At 53.2% G+C, this 14,915-nt stretch overlaps 1 protein-coding gene across 6 annotated transcripts in view; it reads right to left on the reverse strand.

The window, feature by feature from the left end:
* Positions 1-3,101: 3,101 nt before the first annotated feature.
* CCDC88C (coiled-coil domain containing 88C) overlaps positions 3,102-14,915 on the reverse strand; it is a 121,649-nt gene continuing 109,835 nt past the window's right edge. For 5 of the 6 annotated variants that reach the window (XM_038545570.1, XM_038545571.1, XM_038545569.1 and 2 more), the window contains 4 exons: positions 13,247-13,312; positions 10,470-10,538; positions 8,467-8,756; positions 3,102-5,333 (listed from right to left, as the gene is read on the reverse strand). In XM_038545570.1, coding sequence (XP_038401498.1) covers positions 4,347-5,333; positions 8,467-8,756; positions 10,470-10,538; positions 13,247-13,312 — 1,412 coding nt within the window. In that variant the 3' untranslated portion in view covers positions 3,102-4,346. The remainder of the gene's footprint in view (positions 5,334-8,466; positions 8,757-10,469; positions 10,539-13,246; positions 13,313-14,915) is intronic. The other variant, XM_038545572.1, reaches the window with a different exon arrangement.

Genomic DNA, 14,915 nt, shown 5'->3' on the forward strand with positions numbered 1-14,915 from the left:
AAATAAATCTTTTTTTTAAAAAAAGAGTATGGATTAAACTTAAACGTGTGCATTGCGCGCGTATTATGGCAGGTGTGAGGGTCTTTAGCGGTCACGACATGTGTGGCTGGAACTGAGGAAGTTTGCTCGTCCTGCCTTCAGAACTACGTGACCCAGCAGTCACCCAGTCATGCACAAAGGAGTGACGTTGTGACATGCATCTTTAGCCTGTCTCACTTTCATCTTACGGGTTAACGTAAATGGAGATATGAACCAGCATTCCCGCCGGAGCCACACTCACCCACGGCTTGCAAGCATATGTGGGCTATCAGTACGCAAGTTTGGCAAAAATCACCGAGAGCTTTCTAAGAGAAGCAATTGGCTGTATGGATTTTGCAGCAAAACGTATTACATATTTTATTATTTGTAAATTTTGTTACATATCTTGTATCAGCCAAATTTTTCATTTTTTAAAAAAAGTATTTTATTTATTCATGAGAGACACAGAGTGAGAGAGGCAGAGACACGGGCAGGGGGAAAAGCAGGCTCCATGCAGGGAGCCCGATGTGGGACTCGATCCTGGGGCCCCAGGATCACACCCTGGGCTGAAGGCAGCGCTAAACCTCTGAGCCACCAGGGCTGCCCACCAAACTTTTCATATATGTATACGTGTGTGTGTGTGTGTGTGTGTGTGTCTATATATACATGCGTGCTCTCCCCTTCTCCAGTTGACGGATAAACATTTGGCTGGATATTTAACCCTGGCTGGATGCTTCACAGGATTTGTCCTATGCTTTCTCATTTTCCCACTTCAGTGCTCTACCCGGGGTGAGCCCCTCTTGACCCAGAGATGATCCCAGGTCTCTTTCCAGGCCAGGCAGACCTCACCCCTGAGCTACGGGCGAGAATACCAGCTATCGGTTGCTTCCTCCCAGACACCAGGTCACGCATCTCCCAGGCCAGTGCAGAGCAGGCCTGGAGCTCAGGAGGGGCATGATCTGGGATGCCCTGCTCAGCAGCAGGACCCTGTGGTACTGCCCAGGGGGGGACCAGAGCCTGGGGTTGGCAGTGAATGTCAGTGAGGTGTCCAAACTGGAACCAGCTGGCGAAGTCATGGATAAGATACAGGAAAGCAACATCGAATATTGTCTAGATATAAGGGGACAGGTAGGACAAGATGGGGGATACAGAGAGGCTTTGGTGGAGGGAGGATGGTGAGTGTTCAGAGTTGGAGGTGTTATTGGGACATCCAAGCTGGAAACACAGGTCAGCTCTGGAGGTTCCAAGGAGAGTCTGGGGCTGGAGATTTCTGGAGCCTTCTGGGAACAGATTGTAATTAAAATCGTGGATGTGGAGGATGTGTATGAGCTTGTCCAGGGTGAGAGGAGGGAGTGATCAGAGGGCTGGGTGCACCTCAAAGTGAGCCATGTAGAGAGGACAGAGTGCAAAAGGATGGGTGCCGTGAGTGTGGAGGTAGGCAGATGGGGGAATGGTTCAAAGTGAAAGGTCATCCGGGGTGAATGCCCGGAGAGGTGCCATGAAGGTGACGTTGTCTGAGGCAGGCAGCCAATTTGGCAAGCTGTGGCCAACCCCAGGGCCAGGTGTGTGTGAGACCTGGGATGAGAACAGCTGGCTGAGAATGGCTGACTAGGATAATGGGCGGCATGTGTGTGTGTGTGTGTGTGTGTGTATGCGCGCATGTGCACGCACGTAAATTCCAGACACATTCTCAGTCCAGGATGTGACTTATAATGTGTAGGGTGCAGGGAGAGGAAGAGCCAAGCCTGCATCACAGGCTTCCGGTTTTTGTGATTGTAGGACTGCTTATGGTTGGATGAGCTAGGGGAGCTAGAGGGGTGGGGGTGGGGATGGGGGAGGGTGGCCAGGCAGAGGAGTTGAGGCCTACAGGCCCAGGCGGGGGCATCAGGCAGCAAGTGCAACCTCAGGCCTCAACCTTGGGAGTGGTCAGTACTCAGCTAACCCTAGGGGGTGCAGGGAAGGGGAAGCCTCTAGGACCTAGCACCTCAGCTTTCTTTACACTCAAGTAATTAATATAGTGTATTAATTTCAGAGGTGATTCAGTGATTCAGAGGTGATTCAGTGATTCATCGGTTGTATAGAACACCCAGTGCTCATCCCATCATGTGCCCTGCTTCATGCCCATCCCCCCACTCTCCTCCACCCCCCCCTCCCCTCCAGTGACCCTCAGTGTTTCCTAGAGTTAGGAGTCTCATGGTTTGTCTCCCCCTTTGATCCATCTTGCTTTATTTTCCCCTCCCTTATTTTCTTAAATTCCACCTGAGTGAAATCATGTCTTTCTCTTATTTCACTTAGCATCACACCTAGTTCTATCCATGTTGTTGCAAATGGTAAGATTTCATTTTTTTGATGACTGAATCGTAATCCACACCTTAGCTTTCAATGAGTCTACAGAAAGCCTGAAGAGCTGGCAAGTGTGAGCTGCAGAGATGTTCCAGAGGGCAGAGAATCCTAGACAAAGTTCAAGGTGTAACTGGGCAGGTGTCAAATCCTGCCAAGGCCGCACAGGAGGAAGGCACGAGGTGGCCACTGCTCAGTTTGGCCCAGGTGTTGTGGGTGGTTTCTCCCCCTGAGCGGTCATGTGCCACAGACCGCAGAGCTTTGGAAAGGGCCAGTGAAGGGCCAGGAGTGGGGCTCTTACAGGTTGGTGAGGGAGGAAGGAGACACTGAGGGAGCAAGTAGAAAAAAAACCACTTGAAGGAAAATCTTGTCCCGTGTGGGTATGTACAGCCGGCCTCCCTCCGTCTGACTCAAGCCTCTGAGCTGAGGTCTTAAAGATCTAAATTCCAGATTTGGCCCTTCCTAGCTGAGCAGCCTTGGGAAAACCCAGAGGACTGGCGGGAGCTGAGATTCCGTCATGAGATGAATCCCACATCAAAATGGGACCCAACTCTTACTAATCGAAAATAAACGCAAGTCTGGGAAAAAGCTGTTGTCTGGTAAGCACAGAAACCTTGCTTTGTCTCCTCTGACCTGGTAGCAAAGGGCGCTGTGGCTTTCGATGGCCGGGAGGGCGCCTGGAGAGCCCCCGACAGCCAGTCCAATGCCGCCAGCACCGGCCAGTGAGAAAAACCAGGACTCGATTCTATGCCTTTTCATTTTATTACAATCCTGTCCTTGTGTTCCAGAGTGAATGGCTATTAATACACAACCCAAAGCACACCTACCACCGATCTTGTTAATAGTCCCATTTCTTTCTCAGTATATGAAACCAAAAGAAAAAATAATCTTAAAAAAAAATCACCAGGTTTAGTACATCCCAGAAAGAGCACCTTTACTAAACAGAAAGACAAAACGTGTCAGGAACCCAACCAAATACACAAAGCAGCAGGTGAGATTCCTGATCGAAAAGACTCCCAATGGAACATAAATAGATTCCCCCTCGACGTACACGTATTTCACAGGAGCGTGTACATATATATGTAATATATTAAAAGAAATTTGGTTTCTACCACAAGAAGTTATTCAGAAATAATAAATCAACATCTGAGATCAGGGAAGGTGCACATTACGAACCAGGCGTGCACCCCCTCCTGCACACCTCCCCTCTGTACACTATGTACACTTGCTGGGAGAGGGCTGGGGCAGGCGCCTCTCTCTGCCCCGGCCCCTAGACCCAGCACATCCAGTGTTTGTAGAAAAGTGTGCCAGGGAGGGCAGGTGTCTATGTGGCCAAAGACCGAGGCCACCGGCCACCTGCCTGGAAGGCGTCCTTGGCCTTGGGGTGAAAGGGAATTGCTTGGGACCCCAGGAACGGCGTGGCAACGCTCCTGGTTTTCAGCAGCAACCCTAATTCTGGGTCGACCTGAGGTCCTTGAGCTATTTGTAGTTTGGCCAGTCTGGACTTCTCTTAGGATCAAATGGCTTTTAGGAAAAGGGTATGGAGTTTCCAGAGCCACTAGGGCTTGGCTATGTGAATGTGTGTTTGCACAAAAGCATGCGCGCACACATGCACGTGCGTGCTTTAAGAGAGGTTGACAAGTTGCAAATGAGTGTTCTACAGGGACGTGCTCAATAGTGTCTACTTTGTAGTCGGTTTGGTCACTGTGTTCTGAGTGTCCCGAAGCTGAAGTGGATTGTTCAAAAGATAGCAGTTGCTGGAGGCTACAGATAGAGCACGCGCGCACACACCCGGGGGCGACATCCTCTTAGGGCTTGGCACAGTGTTTCCATCAACAAAACGAGCAGGAGAGGGGCCCAGGAGCCCGTCCTCATCCTCAAACCCTTTCCCGACACCACAGGCAGACAGAAGAAAAGGCCATCGTCATTGCAAGGTGAGTCAGTAGTTTTAAGGTTCGGGCGCCACGGGCCCAGACGAGTCACACGAGTCACACGCAGCCGTACTCGTACCACACCGTCTGCTGGTCCCCTCCAGGCTCGGGGGACGCCGGCGTGCTCTTCAGGCTGCTCCCGCGACTCGAGTCCTCCGGGGCCCGGCCGGCGCGGGGAGCAGGGTCAGGAGACCTCCCCGGGCTCTTCGCGGGGAGCCCCGCGCCGTGGCCTTGCCTTGGGGCCCCGTCCCCCTCTGAGAGGCCGAGCACGCCCCGGACCGCGGTGATGGCGGCCACCTCCGCCGGGTTGGGGGGCGTCGGGGGTTTGGTCCTGGCGGCCGGGGCCGCGGCACCACTGCCACAGGAACTGCCCCCCACGGCGGCGATGGCCGGGGCCGTGGCGGACGGCGGCAGCGGGGCCAGCCTCTCCTCCTTCGGGGGAGCCAGGGAGAAGCGCCTCACGTCCGGGGCCCGGCTGCGGGGGGCCGAGCCCTGACCGGGGCTTCCGGTCTTTCCCACAAGTGGGGTCCGCTCCCGGGCCAGGCAGTGGGAGCTGGGGGCGGTGGGGCCTTGCAGGGCGTGGCTGCCGGGTTCTCTGCCCCCTGAGGGGTCGGGACTCCCCGGCTTCTGAGGGGCCTCCTGTTTGCAAGCCTCTGGCCCGCTGGCCCGGAGAAGGTCGGCGGAGGCCAGGCTGAAGGCCCGGCTCAGGGACCGGCTGGCGGGCGTGTGGGACGGCGGGGGCACGGTGGCCTGCCGGGGTCGGCCCAGGGACAGGCTCTGGGGGGGCTGGGCCTGTCTCGGGGGGACACCGGGCAGGACCTCGGCCTCGGCAGGTCTGAAGTTTGGCTTCACATACTGCCCGGGCTTCAGCAGCTTCCCCTCGGAGGTGCTGCTGGCCATCTTGACGGTAGGGCTCACAAAGCTGGTGGGCATCTTGGCCCCTTCTTTCCTGGCAGGGGGTCCTGGCTGGCCTCCAATGGCCGGGAGGTCGCTGGCCTTTCGGAAGTAGTCACTTAGCAGGTCATCCCGGCAACTGGGAGTGTCCTACAGGGAAGGGAGAAGGGGCGAGAGGTGGTGTGAGAGCCAGGCGGTGCTGGGGCAGCCTGCACCCCCCTGGACGGCCGCTGGGCTGTGCAGCTGGCCGAACTGCGGTTTCCTGCTCCTGCTTGGCCTCGTCCATGTATAATGCTACCCCACCATGCACCCCTGGTCAGGTATGTGGGTCACCGGTGGGGGACCCCAGGTGCCATGTGGCAGCCGCCTAACTCTGCAGACCTGGATACAGCAGACAGGGAGAGGACGTCCCTCAGAGCTCCCCCAGTCTATGGAGAGGTCGGGGCGGAAGGCCTGCCTCCCCGGCCCCCATCTGTTCTCACCCTCTCACCTGGCAGGGCGGGAGGAGGAAGCTACTGGTGGCACCAGACCTTCTCCCCCCAGTCAGCCCAGTGCACTCGTGCACACTCAAGGCTCTGTCCAGGCCACAGGGGAGGGGGAACAACAGAAGCTGGCCCAGAGAAGGTCGGTGGAGGCCAGGCTGAAGGCCCGGCTCAGGGACCGGCTGGCGGGCATGTGGGACTGCGGGGGCACAGTGGCCTGCCAGGGCCCTCACTGCCACTTGGACCATTCTCTGTCTGCGAGAGGCAGGCGGGGTGGGGGTGGGGGTCAGGGAGTGAGGTCCACAAAGGCCGACTCCCGAGGTGGGAAGTGGAGGGCAGAGGGGAGGAAAGAAGTGCATGGGACAGTCCAGCTGCCAGGCTGCTCCCCTCAAGTCACCACCCTGCTGGGCTTCCCCTGACCAGTGAGGCTGAGTCCTCCATCACCACCCTGCAGGCAAACAGCTGCCGAGGCCAAGGCAGGGGACGCCGCTTGGTCACCTTGGCCTCTGTCAGGACCTCAGCCTGGAGGAGCCAAGTGGTGGTTCCTCCTTAGGCTCATGGATGCTGCAAAACCAGGAAGGGAAATATGTTCCCATGGCAGGTGATGTGACCTGTCGTGGGGGCAGCAGAGCTCAGAAACCACCTGCACCTGCCCACAACTCCTGGTCCACGGAAGCATCTGGATGTTCAACCTGACAGAGACACAGTCTGCCATTTTAGGCTATTTGAAGCCACAGATTCCGGTTGAGGGAGCAGCGAGGCTGTGGTCATCAACACGGACAGCTTCCTGCATGCCAGGCACTGCATAACCACCAAAAAGCTAACACCTCCCTTAGTTTTCAAAGCAGGCCTCGCGAGGTTGAGGTTGGCCTAGAACAACCTTTAACAGGTAAGGAAGCTGAAGCCTCGGGGCTTCCACAGCTCACCCACGGCTGTCTGACTGGAGCTGCGGCCTGCACCACCCAGCTCCCTGATGGACATTCTTAATTCTTTGATATGCAGCCCCATGTGGCCACCCAGCAAGCCCATCCTGAGACACCCTGTTCCCTCAGGGAGTGCAGGCACAGGTGGGGCATGCTGTACCTTCCCTGGGGCTGCTCAGGGGAGGGGTCAGGTGCCTGGGGATGGCAGGCTGAGAGGTGCAGGTGGTGCTCCAGGGCCACACACACATCAGCTCCTAGCATGAACAGCCATAGATCCTTCTGGGCTTGTTTAGGCTGAGAAGGGATGGTTGCTGATATGGGGCATAAGTAAGGAAGGGTGACTACCAGGGACATGTCTGAGCTGAGCAGGGTCCCCTGAGAGCTGCAAAGGGAAAGGAAACTCACTGTGACAGGTACACAGAAAAGGGTCAAGAAGGAAAGCCTTCCGATCTCAGGTTTCCCTGCTTTCTGGGCCATCCTCATTTTTTCCACCACATCAGGGCTACCTGTGGGATGCCTAGACGCACGCCAACAGCCAGAGCATCATCTGGAAACCCTGTATGGATGCAGGCCCTCAGGGAGCCCCCCCCCATCATACCCAGCAAGTGCCACCGGCTAAGCCTGCGTGCAAATCACTGAGTGGCAAACCTCCCGAGAGCAGCAGGGCTTCTGCTGGGTTTCTCCAACTCCTGGTGCATAGAGTAAGTGCTTGCCAGACAGGAACAGAATGGGGGGGGGGGGGCGAGCAGGGACCATGTTCTTCAATTTCCTTTCAGGGCCGACCATAAGACTCAGCACTAGCAAGTATGTGGCAAAAATTTGCCAGTTAAGTGGTTTGCTTTGCTTTTGGAGAGCTGACCCTGTGCATGCTGCAGAGCACAGAGTAGGTGCTCAGTAAATACCCACCGAGCAAGACTGTGGGTTCCACCCTGGCCTACTACAGAGGAGCTAAAGAAAGTTCCACTGTTTATTTAAGCGGAATACCATGGAGGCATGGGAAGCATTAAAAATCCTTGAAAGATCTCCATTGCGAGATAGCCCAGTTATCTGTCCGGCCGCCCAACTGCTCACAAGACTGAAGCCAGGTGGAGTGTGTAAAAGATACACACAGCTCAGGAAGAGCTGCCCTGAGCCCTGGGAGGGGTTAGAGGAGGAAATCTGAATGTCCGTGACATCTGGGCTGCAGCTGCAGAGCACAGATCAGCCAACCATAGCTGGGGCTCAGTCTCGGGTTGCCATATCCTCTGTATGGCCTAGGAACTCAGAAAAGTCTTTACATTTTTAAATAGCTGGAATTTTTTTTTTTAAAGAGCATTACGGGCCACACGAAAATTATATAAAATTCACAGGTCAACGTCCGTTAGCGAAGTTTTGTCAGCACGCAGCCATGCCCGTTCATTGCCAGGTGGGCTCAGGCTGTTCTTCCTGAAACGGCAGCGCTGAGCAGCTGTAGGAGAACATGGGGCCCGGAAGCCCTAAAACATACTGCCCCTTTACAGAGTTTGCCGAGCCTGCAGGTGAAGGCTCAGGGTAAGCAGTACTCAGGGCTCCACCCCAAGGGCCACCGTGAGACCCTGATGCTGCCAAGTGGGATGCCGGCTGGACCTTGAGAAGCTCCCCAGGGTGGCCACACACCATCCCCCACTCCATGCTGGCGGCAACCTCCTACCTGCTCACCTCACAGACGGCGCCCACTGGCCCTGGGGTCGGGGGCTGGCTGCCAGCAGGCTAGTGGGGATCCTCCCCTACCCCCAGGCCAGGCCACTGCTGCCCCGTCCCTTTCTGTGACTTTGCTGCCAGGGTCTCTGCCCCCAGCCCCAAAGCGGGGAGGCGGCGGGGGAAGAGAGGGATGCTGTGTCCGAGCTCTGGGCCACTCACAGGGGTCGGGGAGCTCCGGTTGCTCTCCTCCAGGAACTCTTCCAGGGTGACCATCTCACTGCTCGGGGAGGCGGAGCAGTGCCGGGCCCCCGCGTGAAGCTGGGCTGTGCCTCTCTTCTGGACACTGTCCTGGGGGAGAGGCCCGTTCCGGGGTGGAGGGTACTCGTGGCGGCCGGGGGCACTGCGCCCCTGGGTGCTGGCATCCCGTGGCAGAGTGGCCGTGTCCCTGCTGGGGATCAGGTCTTCGCTGCTGAAGCTCTCGGACCTGCCGTGGAGCTGGTCGGAGGAACCTGGGGGGCACAGGGGTGGGGGTGGGGGAGAAACAGAGGAGCACACCTGAGTCTCCCTCCTCGGCTCATCTGCCTCCAGGGGGCTCTGTGCTCCTTGGGTTCAGCAAGAAGAGAGAGAACCCTGCCCGAGAACCTGGTGGGGATTCTGGTGTGAAGAACACTTTGGAAAGGGGCGCTCAGGGGGTCTAGTCAGTTAGGCACCTGACTCTTGATCTTGGGCTCAGCTCAGGTCTTGATCTCAGGGCCATGAGGTCAAGCTCTGCACTGGGCTCCACATTGAGTGTGGAGCCTACTTTAAAAAGCACTTTTTTGGGGGAGAGCTTTAGGATTTCAGTTTTGCAAGCATACATGCTTTCGTTCATTCGTTTATTTTTATTTAAATTCAATGAGCATATCGTATATTTCTAGTTTCAGGGGTACAGCCTAGTGATGCATCGGCTGCACACAACACCCAGGGCTCATCCCATCACGTGCCATCCTTCATGCCTGTCACCCAGTGACCCCATCCCCCACCTCCCCCACCTCCCAGCGACCCTCAGCTTGTTTCCTAGAGTTAAGAGTCTCTCATGGTTTGTTTCCCTCTAGTTTCATCTGTTTTATTTTTTTCCCTCCCTGCCTCTCTGCTCCTCTGTTTTGTTTCTTAAAGTCCACAAGAGAAATCATATGGTATTTGTCTTTCTCTTACTTTGCGGGCATAATACCCTCTAGTTCCATCCACATGGTTGCAAATAGCAAGACTGCATTTTTTGAAAGCTAAGTAATATTCCACTGTATATATAGACCACGTCCTTACTCCATCATCTGTCGATGGACATCTGGGCTTCTTCCATATTTTTGACTATTGTGGACATTGCTACTTAAACATTGGGGTATAGGTGCCCCTTTGGGTCACTACATCAGTATCTTTGGGGTAAATACCCAGTAGTGCAATTGCTGGGTCACAGGGTAGCTCTATTTTTAACTTTTCAAGGACGCTCCACACTGTTTTCCAGAGTGGCTGCACCACTTTGCATTCCCACCAGCAGTGTAAGAGGCTTCCTTCCCCACTCCATCCCTTTCTCAGTCTGGCATTTAAAAACAGAACAACTTCAGAAAGAAGTGTAAGCTTCTGGTGAAATTTAAATTGTTATCTAATATTAATTGCTATAAGGCCCTGCACACATGAGGTATCATCTATTCATTTATTAAAGATTTACTAAAAAAAAAAAAAGATTTACTCAGCGCCTGTTACATGCTAGGGTTCTTCTAGGGGCTGGTCATGTGCATGTTAGCAGAAAAAAAAATCTGCGAAGTTTCTAGTCTTGGGACCACATATACATTCTTTTCAAATGCACAGAAATGTCTGCTAAGACAGAAGACACTATGCGCTATTAAAATATGGTCAAAACATGTAAAAGAATCAAAGTTATCTGACGGTGCTCTCTGACCAACATGGATGGAACTATGGTTACTACTCCCACTCTGAAGATCAAGTAGCTCAGATCTGGAGCAAGGGTGCCATGCCTAGAGGCCCTGGCTGGGCTCTGGGGGTAAAGGGATTCACTCAATCGCCTGGGTCTGCACCTGATACTGCATGATGCAGGCTGGAACTGCAAATGCGTGATGCGGTGGTGGAGCCCGTGACGATTACCGCTTTAACCACAAAAGTGACATGAGCCTAGAACCAAAGACCCTACTACAACAACAACTGCACGGAGGCCAAGGCTGACCCACCTTTGAGGTTAAGAGGTGAGCTGTCGCTGGACGCGTTCCGACTGGTCTCCAAGCTGTCTGGCCGGGACACTGAAAGGAAGCGACACTCAGCCTCAACGGCCAGGGGGTGGAGGGAGGGGGAATGCCTCGGACCACACCATCTGAGAAAAGCTGCGTAACAAAGCTGCTCTGTGCCAACAATGTTAAGGCAAATGTCCTCAGAAAGGATGGATTTCGGGGTTCTCCTTGTTCTCCCATCAGGAGCTCAAGCTCTGTCAACTTGAGTGCGAGGCACAGCATCCAGTAGGCGACTCTATTGTTTTTACTGGGTCCAGGGCTAGGACTTAGAAGAAGCCTCACACTGAACCCTAGTACAGTAAGCAGACCAAAACCAAGGACGGCTCAAAGTAAGCCAACTGAGGCTGAGGTGGGAATGTCCATTCCTATTACTGCACAGAGCTTTCTAGAACACATGCAACCTGGTGAGGGTGGGAGCCAGGAAACAGCCATATTTACATGTGTATGTGTGCACGAGGGGGAGTGTGCCTGCACACTTCAGTGATGCACAGGCACGAGAGCTGGGACCCTCAGAGGAGACGGAGGGCTCGCTCTTCCCGGTCGCTCGTGGTCTGCCAGCCCCTTGCATCACCTGTCTCAAACCTACATCCACCCCCAAGCGAAAAATTGGCCAGTATAGTGACAAAGGCTGGAGAAACCAGCCCTGCCTGAGTCTGCGTGGGGCAGCTCTCAGGTTTTAGGGGGAACCCGGCTGCAGGAGGGGTGCTCCACCCCTTGCAGGCTGCCCCTTCAAGTCTGCAGGCTTGCTTCTCCTGGTCCACTCTCCCAGGAGCCCTGCCAGCCTGCTGCTCCGCACCAGCATCTGTCCTGCTGGACCATGAACCCCTGGGGGACGGGAACTGCATTTCTGTTATCCTTGCATCCCTCTCAGCCTGCAGCTGGTGTTGAGGGGAACCGTGTGGGGAACTGGAGATGTGCTAGGAGGTGCGCTGCTTACCCTCCCCCGGGGAGAGTTTTCTTCTGATTGGGTCTAGAGGGCGCCTGGTTCCCAAGTGCTGGTGTGCTCCGCAAATAGCAGGCATCTGGAAAACTCTTAATAGCAAAAGGGGTTTGGGGAGGAGCCAAATAAACACTTGGTGTTTGAGAAAAGTGTAAAAGAAGAGTCAGTCCTCTCTTTGAGAAGGGAAAAAATGACATAAAGAACGCACATCTCCCTTTAAAAAGGAATTAAGTTTCATTAAAAGAAAACTAACACAAATCAGTAAGACCTAAAATGCTTTTTTAAAATAATTTTGAGAGAGAGAGAGAGAGAGAGAGAGAGAGAGAGAGAGAGAGAGGAGAACACGAGCCAGGGGCAGAGGGAAAGGGAGAAGCAGACTCCCCAATGATCAGGGAGCTCAATGTGGGGCTCCATCCCAGGACCCCGAGGTCATGACCTGAACTGAAGGAGGACGCTCCACCGACCGAGCCACCCAGGGGTCCCCACCCCTCAATGCACTTTTGTTTATTTAGCTACTGCTTTTCCTTCTTTTTCCTGATAAGAGAAGCTCAAGGAGGGCACCTGGGATCCAGCCCCGTGCTGGGCTCCCTGCTCTGTGAGGAGAGCCCGCTTCTCCCTCCGCCTCTTGCTCCCCCGTGCTTATGCTCTTTTGCTTTCTCTGTCCAATAAATAAATAAAATCTTAAAAAAAAATCTCAAGGAATCAGAGTACTTAGGAAGAAAACCCCTCAGTGGTGAGCTGCTGGAGCGTCGCTCTGGCTCTCAAGGCGCCTTCACAAAGCATGGCAGCCAGCACCTTGGTGTGTTAACCCTCCACTCCCTGTGCACACACAAGGGCCCTGTGCATTAAACTCTTCTGTATTTTCTCAGAAGCGGCATGCCGGTTTCTGCATCACAAGATGCTTAAAACAACGACTAGGGTAGGGCGGGCACCTGGGAGGCTCAGCTGGTTAAACATCCGACTCTTGATTTCAGCTCAAGTCGTGATCTCAGGGCCATGAATTCAAGCCCTGAGTTGGGCTCTGTGCTCCGTAGGGAGCATGCTTGGGATTCTCTCCTGTCCCCTCTGCCCCTCCACCCCCACCACTTGTACTCTCACTAAAAGAAATCTTAAAAAAAAAAAAAAAAAAAAAGACAGTGACTAGGGTAGGAGATAATGCTGGCACCTATGTTTCTCGTTGATTAGAAGTAAACAGAGCTCACTGTGAACTTTCTGAGTTTTAAGAATTATTTCCCCCCCTTTTAGGATTTTTGATTTTCAAAAATTATAAAAATCCAAAGCAGCTTTTAATGTTTGGGAAGGCTGGTGTAATGCAGTTTTCTTTCTGCAGAAACTCACGATATATCTAAGTCAGAGGACCAACTGCTTCTAAGCATTTCTAAGACCACATACAATTCTGAACAACTCTGGACCACCAAAATTCACGTAAGAACCGTGAGACACCTCCCCACACTCACTGCTCCCCGTGTGGGTCACCAGAATGTCCTGACAAACCTGAGGGGCACTTAAAAGCAGGGGAAGCTGTCGCCAATAGAAGTGGAACACTTCAGAGGTGGTGACTTCCCCGTCAGTGGAGGTATGCAAGCAGAAGTCACATGCCCAGGCCCCAGGGGAAGGCAGAAGGGAGCCTGGAGGGACTGTGGGCCCTCCCTCCCCACTCCAACACAACCACCACACTTTTGCCTGTTTCATATGTTGGACTTCCATACAGGACTGAGATCAGAAGAAAAGTCCTGTTGATGAAAACCAGGCACAAGGGCATTGAAGCCTGAGCACTCACCGTACTGCCTGTGGTTGAACTCAAACTCCAGGGATGGGTCACAGAGGCTGTCATCTGAATTATAGCCTATGGAGGAAGGAAGGTCACTGGTTATTTTTATTTTCTTTTTTAAAGATTTTATTTAAAAAAAAATAAAGATTTTATTTATTTATTCATGAGGGACACACACAGAGAGAGGCAGAGACATAGGCAGAGGGAGAAGCAGGCTCCCTGTCGGAAGCTTGATGTGGGACTCGATCCCAGGACCCTGGGATCATGCCCTGAGCCGCAGGCAGACGCTCTACCGCAGAGCCCCTCGGGTGCCCCTAGGTCACTGGTAATTAAGACGGGGCGCCTAGAACACTGTAACCAACTACAGACTCTTATGTAGGAAAAGCGTATGTTTATTTGTCCTCTGACATGGCAATCCTACTAGCAATCAACTCCAGGGATGCAGTGGCCGAAAAAGTCACCATGTGGCCATTTTCATTACCATGCAGCCATAAACGTAAAAAGACTGAGAAAAGTCTCCACGAGGCACAGCTAGGTGGGGAAAAAAACAAGGTGTGTATATTTTGTTTATTTACTTATGTTTTTGGTTTAAGGAGGCTCCATGGCTGGGGTGGAGCCCGATGTGGGGCTTGAACTCACGACCCTGAGGATCAAGACCTGAGCTAAGATCAAGAGATGAAATGCATAACCAGCTGAGCCACCGAGGCACCCCTATTTTGCTTATTTTTGCAGGAAGAAACAATGGGAGCAGAAGCAAGGAACGAAGAATAAAGGTCATGTACAGGGTGGTTTTGGAATGGTTTTGGAAGGGATCCAGGGAAAGATATCTACACCACATGGAGTACATACACATTTTCACCACAATTCCGATTTTTGAAATCTGTTTTGCATGTTAAAAAACATGGGGGTGGGATGCCTGGGTGGCTCAGCAGTTGAGTGTCTGCCTTCAGCCCAGGGCATGATCCTGGAGACCCAGGATCGAGTCCCGCATCATGTTCCCTACATGGAGCCTGCTTCTCCCTCTGCCTGTGTCCCTGCCCCTCTCTCTCTCTCTCTCTCTGTATCTCTCATAAATAAATAAAATCTTAAAAAAAAAAAAAACACGGGGGTGATTTAAGAAGAAAAAGGTCTGAAAACGGAAACAAACCCTACTGTGTTCAACTGTCACCAGGATCGCACAGAGAGACACATTTATCTGCAGTGAATTTTGAATGTAAACCTGTCAGAGTGTCCTTAGTGAAATGTAATCTAAGGACTGAAAGAGCCGCAAAGAGAACATTGCTTGCTGAACTTACCGTTACTGGCAGCTCGGGCACACCTGCGTTTTAAACCCTGATGCACAGTTTCAAGAAAAAAATGTTTCGGGAGACAAGAGTTCCGTGTAAGGAAAGGACACCCAAAGAGGACATCGAAGAAGAAAAAAACATTTCTGTAACATTAAATCTGAATTGGAACTATTGACACAAACCAGGGACACAGAGGTGTCCTTATCTTCCTTTACTGGAAGGGTCTAAATGCAATGGCGACTCTGAGGGCCCAGATCTCATTTATTAAATTCAGCTCTAAAAGGAACTAGATTTGGGGCGCCTGGGTGGCTCAGTTGGTTACGCATCTGCCTTAAGCTCAGGTCGTGGTCCCGGGGTCCCACGTTGGGCTCCCTGCTCAGTGGAGACGGCGT

Source organism: Canis lupus, chromosome 8, assembly GCF_011100685.1.
Source record: "Canis lupus familiaris isolate Mischka breed German Shepherd chromosome 8, alternate assembly UU_Cfam_GSD_1.0, whole genome shotgun sequence".
NCBI classification, from domain to species: Eukaryota; Metazoa; Chordata; class Mammalia; order Carnivora; family Canidae; genus Canis; species Canis lupus.